The 14566-nt window shown below is 37.4% G+C and overlaps 1 protein-coding gene and 1 non-coding gene across 2 annotated transcripts in view; one reads left to right on the top strand and one right to left on the bottom strand.

Annotated features, from left to right (window-relative positions):
- Positions 1-385: 385 nt before the first annotated feature.
- LOC150019661 (U6 spliceosomal RNA) lies at positions 386-492 on the top strand. The gene has a single exon (XR_016509372.1). It is a non-coding gene; the product is annotated as a U6 spliceosomal RNA (small nuclear RNA).
- Positions 493-4335: 3843 nt separating this feature from the next.
- The window catches only part of TMEM236 (transmembrane protein 236), a 41602-nt gene continuing 31371 nt past the window's right edge, over positions 4336-14566 (bottom strand). Inside the window, exon 4 of the mRNA XM_090268024.1 lies at positions 4336-5085. Within this exon, the coding sequence (XP_090124150.1) occupies positions 4502-5085 (584 nt within the window). The 3' untranslated portion in view covers positions 4336-4501. The remainder of the gene's footprint in view (positions 5086-14566) is intronic.

Below are 14566 nucleotides of genomic sequence, written 5' to 3'. Positions count from 1 at the left end.
AACGTCACTAATCATCATAGAAATGCAAATTAAAACCACAAGGAGATATCATCTCACACCTGTCAGAATGGCTATCATCAATAAATCAACAAACAAAAGTGCTGGTGAGGATGTGGAAAAGGGAACCCTTTTGCACTATTTGTGGGAATGCAGACTGGTGCAGCCACTATGGAAAGCAATGTGGAGATACCTCAAAAAATTAAAAATGGATCTGCCTTTGACCCAGCAATCCCACTCCTGGCAATATATCCAAAGGAACCCAAAACACGAATTCAAAAGAACATAAGCACCCTTACATTCATTGCAGTGGTATTTACAATTGCCAAGACATGGATTCAGCCCAACTGTTCATCAGTAGGTGAGTGGATAAAGAAACACTGGACTTGTGCTCGCTTTGGCAGCACATATACTAAAATTGGAACGATACAGAGAAGATTACCATGGCCCCTGCGCAAGGATGACACGCAAATTCGTGAAGCGTTCCATATTTTTAAAGGAACTAGATAGGACAAAGAGTAGAATAGTAGTCAATAGGGGGGAGGGGAGGGAGAGAAGGGGGATAAGTAAGGGAAGGGTTTAGTCAAAGAACCTGTATAAATGCCTCATGGACATGGACAACGGGGAGGGATATGATTGCGGGAGAGGGGGTGGGTAAGGTGGGGGAGAGAAATTGGGGGAAAAGGGGACAACTGTAATTGAAAAACTAAAAAAAAAAACAAGAAACACCGGACTTTTACACAATGGAATACTTCTTGGCCATAAAAAAAGAAGAAAGTTTTATCCTTTGCGACAGTATGGATGGGTTTGGAGAACATTGTGCTACGTGTAATAAGCCAGTCTGAGAAACACAAATACCATATGATTTCAGCCATATGTGGAATCAAATGAACAGACTGAACTAACAAGTAAAATAGAGACAGACTCAGATAGAGAGCAGGATGACAGCTAAGAGTAAGGGGGAGGGTAGGACGTGGAGGGATTGAGCAAAAAGGAAAAAGGACAGTAGTGTGGTGATTGCAGGGCAGGGGAGGGGTTATTAGGGGACTAAATGGTAATGGGAAAAAAATACCATAAAAAAATTTTTAAACAATGTTTAAAAAGAATACCACAAGAAAAGTAAAACAATGTATTTTGCTCCTTATCTTTCTTTAATTTAGTACAATTTAAAAAATACTACTGTTTGCCTGACAACAGAAAGAAAACATTCCCTCCCTCATTTAACCCTCTCAACCTATTAAAGTACTATTATTATGCTCATCTTTTACATGTAGACATGAGAACTTACCCAAAGTGATAAAGCCAGAGGCTAAGCTTTCAGCAGCTGCAACTAGACCTCTGACAGTGTGAGGGAAAATCATAAAGCATGAAACAGTGACTGGGACTTTAGTGGACAATAGGAGTGGCAGCCAAGTTTGGTTATCCAGCCTTAAGCTATTTGTTCCCAGAGATCATTGAAGAGACTGGCTCTGTAAAATGTTACTCAGCATGTATAAGTCTCTCACAAATCTTTTTAGCATCTGAAAACTCACATAAAATGAAGAGCCCCTACTATGAATATTCAAGAGAATCCCAACACAGTGAAGGCAAATTACATAATTATGTATCTAATTATTTACATCCAGATATTCATTATATAAAATTACATAGGACACTAGTGTATTTGCTGTTACATTGGTAACAAACTAATTTTAAACAGGGCTTGTATATGATTATTTTTCTGATGGTACCAAGTTCCACAAAATACTCTTATTTTGAGATTTATATCTTGAATTTATGACTTCCTATTACAAAAGTTTTTCTAGGTATTACTGATGTACCTTTTTTTTAAACTTTACTACATGCAATACATTCTGATATTTATTTTTAAGTATATTTTATTGATTATGCCATTATACTTGTCCCAATTTTCCCCCTTTATCCCCCTACCCAGCAACCCCTTCCCTCCAGCAATCCCCCCTTAGTTCATGTCCATGTGTTATGCGTGTAAGTTCTTTGGCTTCTCCATTTCCTGTACTATTAACATCCCCCTATTTTGTTCCTACCAATTATGCTTCTTAATCCCTGCACCACTTCTTCCATTCTTCCTCTTCCTTCTCCCAGCTGATAAGCCTCCATATGATCTCCATACCTATGGCTCTATTTCTATTCTGGTTGTTTGCTTAATTTTTTTAGATTCAGTTCTTGATAGATATGTGTTTATTAGCATTTTATTGTTCATAGTTTTGATCTTCTTTATCTTAAATAAGTCCCTTTAACATTTCATGTAATAATAGTTTGGTGGTGATGAATTCCTTTAGCTTTACCTTGTCTGGGAAGCACTTAATCTGCCTTTCCAGTCTAAATGGTAGCTTTGCTGAATAGAGTAATCTGGGTTGTAGGCCCTTGCTTTTCATCACTTTGAATACTTCTTGCCAGTCTCTTCTTGCCTACAAAGTTTCTTTTGAGAAGTCAGCAGATGGTCATATGGGAACACCTTTGTCTATAACTCTTTTCTTTACTCTTGATGCTTTTAAGATTTTCTCTTTATCTTTCACCCTTGGCATTTTAATTATGATGTGCCTTCTTGCGGTTCTCTTTGGGCCCAAATTGTTTGGGACCCTCTGTGCTTCCTGGGTTTATATGTCTATTTCCTTTGCCAAATTAGGAAAGTTTTCTTTCATTATTTTTTCAAATAAGCTTTCCATTTCTTGCTCTTCTTCTGGAATGCCTATGATTTGGATGCTGGTACACTTAAAGTTGTTCAGAGATTCCTAAGCATATCCTCATTTTTTTGAATTCTAGTTTCCTCTTTCTGTTCTCGTTGAATGTTTATTTCTTCCTAATGTTCCAAATCATTGATTTGAATCCCATCTTCCTTCCCGTCACTGTTGGTTCCCTGTGGATTTTTCTATTTTCACTTAGTGTAAGCTTCATTTCTTCTTTTATGTTGTTGCCATACCTAATGAGATCTCTGAGCATCCTGATGACAAGTGTTTTGAACTCTGTATCTGGTAGGTTGGCTATTCCTGTTTTGTTTAGTTCTCTTTCTTGGATTCTGTTCTGCTCTTTCATTTGGGCCATATTTGTTTGTCTCCCTAATTTGGCAGCCTCCCTGTGTTTGTTTCTCTGTATTAGGTAAAGCTACTTTGATTCCCTGTCTTAGCGCACTTGTTAAGTTGTGTGGGGTGGAACCTTAGATATTCACCAGGGTAGGGTGACTCACTTCACTCCTTTGTGACTCTGTGTATGGGGAGGGCTCAGAGAAGGGACAATGCCCACTGCCTGGCTTCTGGGGCTTTGCCCGGAACTCACTTCATTTCTAGTAACTTCGTCCACTTCCTGTTTGTGACTGGCCCCCATCCAGCTGCTGCCCTGGTGGTGAAACTTAGAGTGGGTGGGTTTGTGTATGTTCTAAGTCCATGCAAGTCCTTTAAGAGGCAAAAATCCAGCAGTTTTTTTCACCGCTCCAACCTCCACTAATTTTTACAGCCAGAGGTAATGGGGATTGATCTTTCCAGTGCTGGAACCCTGGGCTCTGTGGTCTGGCCTGAGGCTGGGATCTCTTGCTCCCAACATATCCCTCTCCACTTTTATCCACCACATGTGAATATGGGACTATCCTTTCTACCACCACTGCAACTACCTCTCCATGCCACACTGCCCCACCATGACTCTACCCCTCTTACCCCTCTGGATGAATGTGGCTTCTTTAAATCCTTGGTTGTTGGACTTCCATACAACTCAATTTTCTGACAGCCTGGGTGTTATTTGTTTTGAGGTCAAGTTGTAATTCTTTCCATGGTTGGATGAGGAGGTAAAGCATGTCTACCTGCACCTCTCTCTTGACCAGAAGTCCCTCTTAACTTTATTATAGTAAAAATTCTTTATGTTAGTACTTTAGTTCTAATGAAAGAGCTAAGCCGTAAACTGAGCCAAATATTTGTTAAACAGAATTCCTTTTTATGCTTAAATCAATTAGTTACATAAAAGTCACTTATGACAGTAGAATGAAGAACATAATTCAATGTTTGAGGAAGACTCTAAAACTGCAATTCAGATTTTTAAAATGTATAAACTAAAAATGACTGAATAAATCCAGGTTTATGTTCTAAAAATTAATTTAACTATTTCTTAAAATGTTCTTTAATTTAATATATGATTAATTTACTATAAATTATAAAAATCTCATTATTGGACTTAGTGGGGAAACATGTTCTCATTTTTTTACAGCATTTATGAAGGAATGTTTTAAGAAAGTTGCAGAATGTGTAACTAACTGAAATTATCTACTAATATTTTCAAGGGATCCACAGGAGCCAACTTATAGAAATATAAATTTACTTAAATTTAGCACCATTTATTCACATTTAAAAAATTTATATTAGGGTTTTTTAATAGTTTATTTTCTACAATCTAATTTTATTTCTTTATATATTGAAAAAATTAATAGCCCAGAAAATAATAAGAATACAAATGTATACACGTGTATAATAAAGAGGTTTGATGACATTACATTCTCTTTTTAAAATGAAGACAATTCAAAGGTAGAAAACACCCTGAATTTGGTTAAGTAATTGAAGTAAACATAAGAGAGAGTCACCAGTACATTTTTGCAAAGGCCTAATACAGGGGTGATAGTTCCCAAGTCAATGATTAAACTAAGTCTGACAAAAATAAAGGGTAAATCCTGGAGCAGGATGCCCAGGGAATTCAGAAGAGGGTTCTGGGGAGTGAGTATAATTCGCAGAAGAGAAATAAAACTGAATATATAGACTGGGTATAGCCAGGCTGACTTGTACACAGCTTGATGACCAGCCACACGCATCATTTCTATGGTGTCCGACCACAGCAAAAAGCTCCACAGGAAAATCTCCGCACGAACATCCTGTTGGGACATAGTTCTCAGAATTCCAGATTGGAAGGATGGCTCCTGGGGTCCAGCCTGCTCAGGAGCAGGGCTCTGCGTTATGGCTACTGGTGGCAGTGATACTGCTGTCCTCTTGGCTGGCTGGGGACACTCAAGGTTTCCTTCATTCTGCTTCCCTTCATCCATCACAGTTTTCATTCGTTGCAAAGTGGAGACATGGATATGCCTATCTTCATTACCTGAAATAAGTTTATTTATTTATTTTAATTTTATTTAAAATTTTAAAATTTTAGTTAACTTGAAAAGATTTTCATTTTTTCAATTATATCTAAATTTAAAATAAAATAATAAAACTGTAAACGTTCTTTTATTTGAGGTCCATTATATACATGGAACTTTAAGTAATGGGCAGCACACTGAAAAAATAGACAGAGAAGGCTCTTTGTGTCTTTGCATGTTCTTATATATGGATCCTAATTCATTTTTACCATTTAATAATAATCGCAATTATTGGTCCCTGGGTAATCGCTTTCACAGATTATCTCATTAAATTCTCAGAGAAATTGAGAATATGGAACTGGGGGCCAACGAGGTAAAATGATACCCAAATTCAAATACACAGTTAGTAATGAATGAACAGAGCTGGAACGGACACCCAGACCTATTTTATCCCAATTGACAATCTCTGAATTTTATGGCTGCTATTACTTATCTAGAGGCAATATATCATGTGCTAATTATAAAACATACACATACCATAAAATCAAATGAATCTAGTTCAACAGCAAATCAAAGTACAATGATCCAATCTTGTCATTTAATAAGAGGTCCACTGAAATTACTATAACCCAACCCAGATCTTCAGGCTTGGAGTTTAGTGCTAAGAGAAAGCCTTAGTAACGGGTGACATTGTGAATCAAGGTTTTAAACCTATATTTCTTACACTGTACTCTACATCCTCATGACTAATTTGAAACTAATACAAAAAATATATTGAATGAAAACTGTAATTACAAAATAAAGTTTAGAAAAAGATATTAAACCTGTTCTTTCCCCAAAGCTTTTGAACTTTGGTTAGACCAAAGTGTCTGAATGAGTAGAGCATTTTCTGATCAACATTACATTGTGTGTGTGTGCATGCCTCTTTGTGTACACATGGGTGTTGAGATTAGAGGTTATAAAGAGATCCTCAAACCTCAAGACTTACTAACAATGTCCATATTATGATTTTTATACATGAAAAAGGCATAGCATATTATTTTTCAAACATTTATCCATGTCACCATTTTTGTTGCTAAGAACTTATTCGTCCTTGACAAAGTTTACTCAGTAAATATGCTGAGTTTCCATATTTCTTGATAAGACAAAATTTACAGGGAGTCATTAGATTGAATATATATAAAGGTTAAAGAAATAAAATCAATAAACTTTGTTGAAATATATTGAGCTGAAGTAAAAACATTTTAAACTATTATGATTAATAAAATGTTTCATTACTATATATAGGTATTGTTTAAAAGAAAACTGTTTAAAAATTTTAAGTGTGAGTTGAGTATATTCATAAACCGAAAAGATAATGTAAATTCTTACTTAATAAAGTAAGTAATAATGTGAAATATTACTTACTTCTGGAATGAATCATTCATAAATAAATAGTAGGATCCATGACCCTTTGAAACTTCTTTACCAACCTTTGATGTCACCATGGCATGAATGAGTATCATTTAATAAATAATACTCAACTAAGAGGGAACATTATATACTAATTATTATTATTTTAATGTTCATAAAACCATCTCTTTTTAAAAGCAGTTGCCCCTTGGCATCAAGCTCTCATTTTACAAAAAACACCAGCACAATAAATATTTCTTAGAGTATGTCACATCCTAGCAAACTCTCCTTCACCGCTCTTAGAAGAGAAAGCTGTTTGAATGAGAATCCAAATTCTTTTTTCAACATGAAAAACACAATGTATAATATGCACTTTTGAAGATGATTGCGAAGTCAGCATTGTTTCAGTGCCAGGAATTGGCAACCTAAGTGACTCATGAACTTTTAAACAGTCAGTAAGAATCTTAATACCTGTAGATATGAGCTGATGGACGCACAATGAATTCTTAGCTAGAGTCAGTTTTTAATGAAATGCTAAGGTCCCTATCCATGTATATTTGGTGAAATCCAAGCCCAGAGCTTCTTATCTCTCCACAGCTCAATAGGGACCAGTTTAAGTTTGGGGATACAGGGACTCTGGTGTTCTCTTTCCAAGTGAGAAGCACTAAAACTATTAGCTGGAATGTTTTCCTGGCCTCTCAGAAGGCGAGGTCAAGCTGAACAAATCAAGAAATCGTTTGGTCATTAGGATAGACCAGCAAATTTATCCCTGGGCAATTTAAACTTTCCTGTATTTAATACCATTCCCCTTGGATCCTTGATTAGTTTCCCTCTGAATTATTCGTTTTTAATTTTCACTTAAACTTGGAATTCTTTTTGTTATTGTTGTTAGCTGTTAGTGTTCTATTTAGGTAAAACAATGTTGGTTTGTGCAAAACCCATAAAAGACATAAGCATGAAGAAAGATCTACTTGCTTGGAGGTTCACATTGCCCTATAAAAACTAAAAATAGCAGCCATTCTGTGGCACTCCCCAGACCAAATGCCAGTTGACAAAACAACTTTTTGCCTTCACCATGAGAGCTAAATAATTAAGGAAATGTAATTTTGATATAACAGATAAATGTTTAAGTAGGTAACTCATAGCTATTTTACTTCATTTTTTCTCTATAATCATGTATTTCTATCTCTAACTTGTTTCCCAGAACTTTTAGATGGCTTACAGGGAAACATAAGTACAAAATAACAAATCAGTAGTGAGTAATTTTCTAGAGTGAGCATACATTCCTTTTGCAAAAAAGAAAAGGAAAAGAATAAAAGTTATTTAAATAAAAGAGAAAGAACAAAAGAAGAATTACAAGGAAAGGTACCTAAGAACAGGACAGGAATAAGGCTGATACTAAAAAGGCAGCATTTAGGCTCCCAACTGCTATGAGCAGACACATTTCAGAGGGCTGTACCAGGCTTAGGCTGGGCATGGAGAATGAAGTAGCAAGTACAATGGAAACAGTCCCCGTCTGCACCACTCTACGGCTCCTGTGATCACATCGATAAACACAGAAGAATAAATTGTGGCAAGACTGTAAAAGGAAGATGAGTTCTGTGATGAGAGACAATTGCAGGGAGTCTGAATTAAACAGGGGGTCAGGATGGTTCAGCTGAGAAGTGAGAGTTAAGCAGAGATGTGAAACTAAGTAGAAATGAATTAGATGAAGAGTGGAAGAACTTGTGTAAACAATTTTCCCCTAGAGTGATTGAACGAGAGTTTGGAAGGGGGCCAGAGCAGCAGAGAGGGAGGAGGGAAGAGGAGAAGAGCTAATATTTATTAAGTTCTTTGTATATACCAGGCACTGTTGTAAGCCCTTTCGATCCATTAATTCACTTAGTCCTTATAAAAATTCTGATGTAGCCCTGGATGGTGTGGCTCAGTGGACTGAACACTGGCCTGTGAACCAAGGGTCATTGGTTCAGTTCCCAGTCAGACCACCTGCCTGGGTTGCAGGATGGGTCCCCACTTGGGGGTGTATGAAAGGCAATCACACGTTGATGTTTCTTTCTCTCCCTCTTTCCCTCCCTTATGCTCTCTCTAAAAATAAATAAATAAATAAATTTTAAACTCTATGTAGATACTATTATTTTCCCATTTTAAGGATTAGTAAACTGAGGCATAGAGAGATTAACAGTTGTTTTCAAGGTCACACAATTAGCAGGAAGAGAGACCAGACCATGAACCTCAAACCCTTAACCACTACAACACATTGTCTATGTCTGAGTCAGATTAAGTAGAACTTTATGGGCAATGATCAAGTTGCATGGAAAGCCACTGAAGATGAAAGGAACCCAAGGAAGCCAGAGAAGTCATGAAACACCAGCAGAGAGGCTCTTGAGGGCTGTACAGGGAGCTGATGAGAAGGGAAGTTGTTACTCAATTTATGACGACTAGATCAAATTACAGAATTATTCAGAAAAAATCTAGCTAGTCTTGATTGAGTCGCCAAAATCTGTTTATTTTTTATTTTTTCTGAGAGGTAAATGTTCCAGAGGAAGTTAATGATTTAGACATAACATTCTGGGGGGTGGGGTGGGGGTCTGGAAAAGTTGAAATTAACAGTCTTATTAAATTTTTTTTAAAAATCATGAAGCACACAAAGAACTTTTAGTCACAATACTCTTAGAGAATAAAAGAAAATGCAATAAAATAGACACCAGAGCTGTCAGGTGGGGGGAGGGTGATTGGAGAGCTGGGGAACGGTGGAGGGACTGAGAAAGAAAAGAGAAAATACTCATGGACATAGACACCAGTTGGGGATTGCTGGGGGTGGGGGAAGGGGATAAATGGTGATGAGAGGAGACTTGACTTAGGGAGGTGAGCACACAATACGGTATACAGATGACGTGTTGTCAAATTGTGGGCCTGAAGCCTGTATGATTTTGGTAGCCAGTGTCACCCCAATAAATTCAATAAAAAAGAAGAAAAGAAAAATTAAAAAATTTAAAAAAAAATAGACACCAGGGCAATTTATAAACATTGTCATTTTGATACTATCCATTGATTAAAATCACTGTACCATGTATAGTTTATTTCCTTTGAGGAACGTAACTGAGGTCAGTAAGACAAGTGATCAATGTAGAACCCAGCACCTACCTCTCAAGGTGGTAATGATGAAGGAACCAGTCAACATTTGTAAAGCATTTAAAATGGTGCCTGATACATAGAAACAGCCATATGTTTGTTAAATAAATAAAGTAGCAATCACTAAACAACTTACTGTTTTAAATGAATTAGAATAGAATAGAAAATATCAGAATGCAGTAAATAATAATAGTGATTACAGTGTGTTAAACTTTGGTTATAGTTACACTGTTACTCGGTATCTCTTTTTCCTGGGAGGTCAAACCGTTTGAGAAATAGTGTCACACTACAGAGTCTTAACAAGATCATGAGCTTAATTCCCATATTTGCCTGTCCACATCACAAAGAAAAACGCTAACCCACAGATACACCCTGTACAGCAGTCAAGAGCCTACCATGTGCATCTTCTCCCAAGTCCACGATCAGTGTTGAGTGACATCACCTTGATAGCTTGAAATTGGTCATGGTGAGAGTACTCACAGCAGAAAAACTGGCAAATTCTACAAATCAGGGCTATTGTCTGTCTACAGAGACAGTTGTCTAAACATTGACCAGTACACTTGCGCTCAAAACTAGATGCAAGTTTTCACCAAGATATAGTAAATAATAATGCTAATGAATTCAAAACATATATTCAACCCAACATCAGTTCTAGGAAAGGGCCCATGGGCATACGTTCCCAGCTGAGACAAAGTACCAGCAACTTTAAGAAAGGCATGGAGCCCTGGCTGCTGTGGCTCAGTGGATTGAGCGTCGGCCTGCAAGCCAAGTGTCACTGGTTCGATTCCCAGTCAGGGTACATGACTAGGTTGCACATCAGGTCCCCAGTTGGAGGCACAAGTGAGAGGAAACCACACAGTGATGTTTCTCTCCCTCTCTTTCTCCTTTTCCCTCTCTCTAAAAATAAATAAATAAATAAACAAAAACAAACAATTTAAAAATAAATAAATAAAGTACATTAAAAAGAAAAGAAAGGCATGGACCTGGAGATTGTTGTGCTAAGCAAAATAAGCCAGTCAGAGAATGATAAATACCATATGATCCCACCTTTATGTGGAATCTAATGAACAAAATAAACTGATGAACAAAATAGAAACAGAGGCATGGTCACATTATGGAACAGACTGACAACTATGGGGAGGGAGGTGAGGAGGGACTGGGTGAAAGAGAGTGAAGGGATCAGCCAAAGGACATATATGCATGACCCACCGACACAGACCACAGTGTGGTGACGGCCAGAGGGAAGGGGGAGTAGGGGCTGGGAGGAAGGGGGCAAAGAGAGGGAAAATGGGGACATCTGCAATAGTGACACTATTGCAGTCAACAATACATATAAAGAAAAAAAAGGAAGAAAGGCATTATTTTGTTATCCAGTAAAAGCAAAAGCCCTAAGATTCAGTTTCAGTTCCCTGCCAGGCATTGCATAAATCTGACAGTAAATAAATGTAATTTTTCTGGATTTTAGGCAATGCGAAATTGCAGACTCATCTAACACTGGACAAGAATTGCTAAAAATTGATAATATTACATATTTTAAAATATTCCATTTTTGAAGATTAAGAAAATTTTCTAATCTAATTTTTTTAATATTTAGTTTTTCATGTGGGATATTCTGGCCCTCCTACTTAGTTGGTATGTGTTTACACTAGAGAATGTGATTTGATTTACAATATATAAATTAAAAAATCATTTTTATGTATTCATATAAATATATATTTACCATAATTAATAATTATATTAATGTCGATAAAGATAATAGCTAATATGCAATATAATATGTATTAATATATTATATAATATCATATTGAGTATATTTAAATGACCCAGAAATTGTAAAGTAAAATGTTGAAAAGCATATAGTTATTTTATTTCCAAATATAAATAATTCTAGACTTTGAAATTGTTTGCAATGCCTCTGCTAGTAAAGTGCTTGGATGCAGAGCAAAGCTAGGAACCCCAGCATGAACCCAATCTGGGCAACAAAGCAACAAAGACAGATAAATGGGAATGAGTTGATATGTTGCCCTTATAGCACTTCCCTCAGCTTTATATGTATTTGTTAGCATAATTTATTGATGTGCTATTCTGTCCCCTAGACTGAGAGCTCTTTTCACTCACCATGGTACTCCCAGCACCTAACAGAGCCAGCACCTAACAGAGTGCCTGGCATGGAACAGAGTCTCCCTAAAGATTTACTGAATAAAAGATGGGGAAAGTTCCTGTTCTGGAGTCTATTGGTAAGAGGAAGCAACGGACATTCTGGGGTGAGGGGAGGAAAGTCTACATTAAGGCAAGTAAGCTAAAGCATAAAAAGGAGTTGTATAAATGTCTAACCATTATGCTATTAAAAAAATTAAAAAGTCCAACCTTTCATGTAGAAAAGCTGAACTCAGAGAAACAGAAAGTAAAATGGTAGTTACCAGGGACTGGGGGATTGGAGAAGTGGGGGGATGTTGATCAAAGGGTATAAACTTCCAGTTATAAGCTGAATAAGTTTTGGGGATCTAAGGTACAATATGGTGACTATAATTAAGAATATTGTGTTATATACTTGAAAGTTGCTAAGAGAGTAGATCTAAAATGTTCCCACTACAAAAAAACAAAAAAGGAGAGAGAGAGAGAGAGAGAGAAAGAAATGGAAATTATATGAGGTGATGGAGATTTTAACTGACCCTATTGTGGTAATCATTTCACAATATATAACTATACCATATCATCACACCATTCATCTTAAACTTATACAATGTTATATATCAATTATATTTCAGTAAATCGGGGAGGGGGGGAATAATGCAGCATAACGAACAGGCCAAATAACAATACTCCACACCCCTACCCTCAACCCCCAAATCAACAGGAAGAAGGCCTTTGGAGTCCTGCACAGGAGGACTGATCTGGCCAACAAGCTCTGGAGAACATTAGGAGCTCCTGGCTGGGCAGCCTGCAGACCTGCATGGCTCACTGGTAAGAGAATACGTAACATGACTTTGGGCTCAGCAGAGCATGCCCATATGGCATGGCATTTGCACGGCCCAGCAGGACTTGGGCTGACATGAACGGGAGGTGACACTGAGAGCAGCAGCAGCAGTCACGGGTCAGAAGTGCCAATGTGCGATTCTGAGAACATGGTGTTAGGGAGTTCAAAGCAAGCAACTTCTGAAAAGTCCATCATCCCCAGACATAGGAGGACCTGGTGTCCGAAAAGAGCATGTGGTAGCAGTCTCAGCAAAATGGTATTCCTGTACATAAGACCCCACTAATAATATACACAACATGTAAACAAACGAAAGACCAAAAATGTGTGTAGGCCATCAGCTCAACAACCGATTTCACTGTCTTCAATCCTAGACAAAAAAATCTAGATTTAATTTTTGTTGGTTAATAATGACATAAAGAACAAGGCTTCATATTGTAAAGTATGCATGGTGCATTCATGTTTTCTTGTTTGTATCAGCCTCCCCAAAATATTTATTTTGAAAATAGCTTGCAACTTTCAAGAATCTGACTCTATATCCTAAATTATTCATAATTTTTATCCATGTAGGAAAAATTTGACAATTAACACCAAATTGTTAATCATGTAAAGCTGCCCTAATCCATGAGAGCCCTAGCTCATGATTTGATAGCACTGGATGTCCTCATCTTTTGGGATCACTGCAACATAGTTTCTGGTCCAATCCACGTTGACCATATCCTGGCAGCTCTACTTCATTGGAATGTGTAAATCAGAAATTCTACCTTTCTCACACCCCAGTCTGGCGAATGGTGTGAGATGAGGAAAAAAATCCTGGAACTGACACAGATTCCTGAAACTTCCCTCTTCTAAAGAGCGAAGGGAGGGTATGAAAGGAAATACTTCCCCTCCTTGGCCATAGCCCCGAACACAGTGTTCCTCATACGTGCTCTCTAAACACATTGCAAAACACAGCATTGAAATCCAGCTCACACATGGGGCTCATATTGTATAATAAGCTTTTTCTTAAAAAGAAGCAAAGGGGAACTCAAAATGCTATTCATTTTCTGCAGAGAAAATCAACATCCCTCTTTTTTTTTGTCTTTTTCCTCCTGTGGAATCTCTCACATTTTATTTGGATGGATGATGAACTCCATTTCAAGGAAATCTGAAAAGCAGTTTCCTTTAGGAATTGGGATGTGGTCTCTCAGCTTTTAACTCATTATTTATCTCAGTTGTCTCAGTTCCTGCTGCTTCTTATAACCAGGGTGGACATCAGAATTGCTTGTGGAACTTTAAAAAATTACAGATTGCCAGGCCTTAAAACCTTGTATATTCTAGGAGCTAGAATTTGCACAATGCAGGCATCTGACCTAAAGATACGGTCACTTATGCTAAGGTCCCCTGATGTGCTGTTGATCAGTAGGTAGAGCTCTGCCAATGTGTTTCAAAGACCCTTCTGGGGGTTCTGGAGGGTACCTGAGGGTAAGAGCTTCTTGCACATAATTGAAAAGGTGGTCTGTGATTCACTAGGAATAACTAAGACATTCAATAAAAATCATTATTGTCATTCATTTAAGAAATTATGGTTTGGTAAACAAATAAAAAGACAAAATAGATCAGAAATGGATCTTTTTCTTCCTTCCATTCCTGTTCTAAAAACTCCCAACCTGGATCAGTCTTACAATCAATGCCCAGATGTCTGAGTATCATTGAAGAAAAGTCACATAATCTTGATAGGACCCAGGACAAAATCCTGGTTGCTACCCTTTGCTATACCTTAAGCATTGCTCATCTAGGCACATCACTGTCCATGACCCACTGTTTCCACTTCCTACAACAGTTACTCCAAATCTTGCCCATCCTATCACAGAGTCTCTCCCTTTCGTTCTTCACCATTTTTTTTCAGCAGATAGCCTCTCTTCCTATTTCACAAAGACCTTGAGGCATTATGAGGTTTAAATTGGCCCTGCTGTCTTTCTATCTATCCACTCCAATTATATTGCATGAGTGTGAATCACCTA

Source organism: Furipterus horrens, unplaced genomic scaffold (assembly GCF_987537825.1).
Source record: "Furipterus horrens unplaced genomic scaffold, mFurHor1.1.pri manual_scaffold_2, whole genome shotgun sequence".
Classification (NCBI taxonomy): domain Eukaryota; kingdom Metazoa; phylum Chordata; class Mammalia; order Chiroptera; family Furipteridae; genus Furipterus; species Furipterus horrens.
Note: the sequence above shows the minus strand (reverse complement) of the source record. Positions and strands in the feature narration are given on the sequence as shown.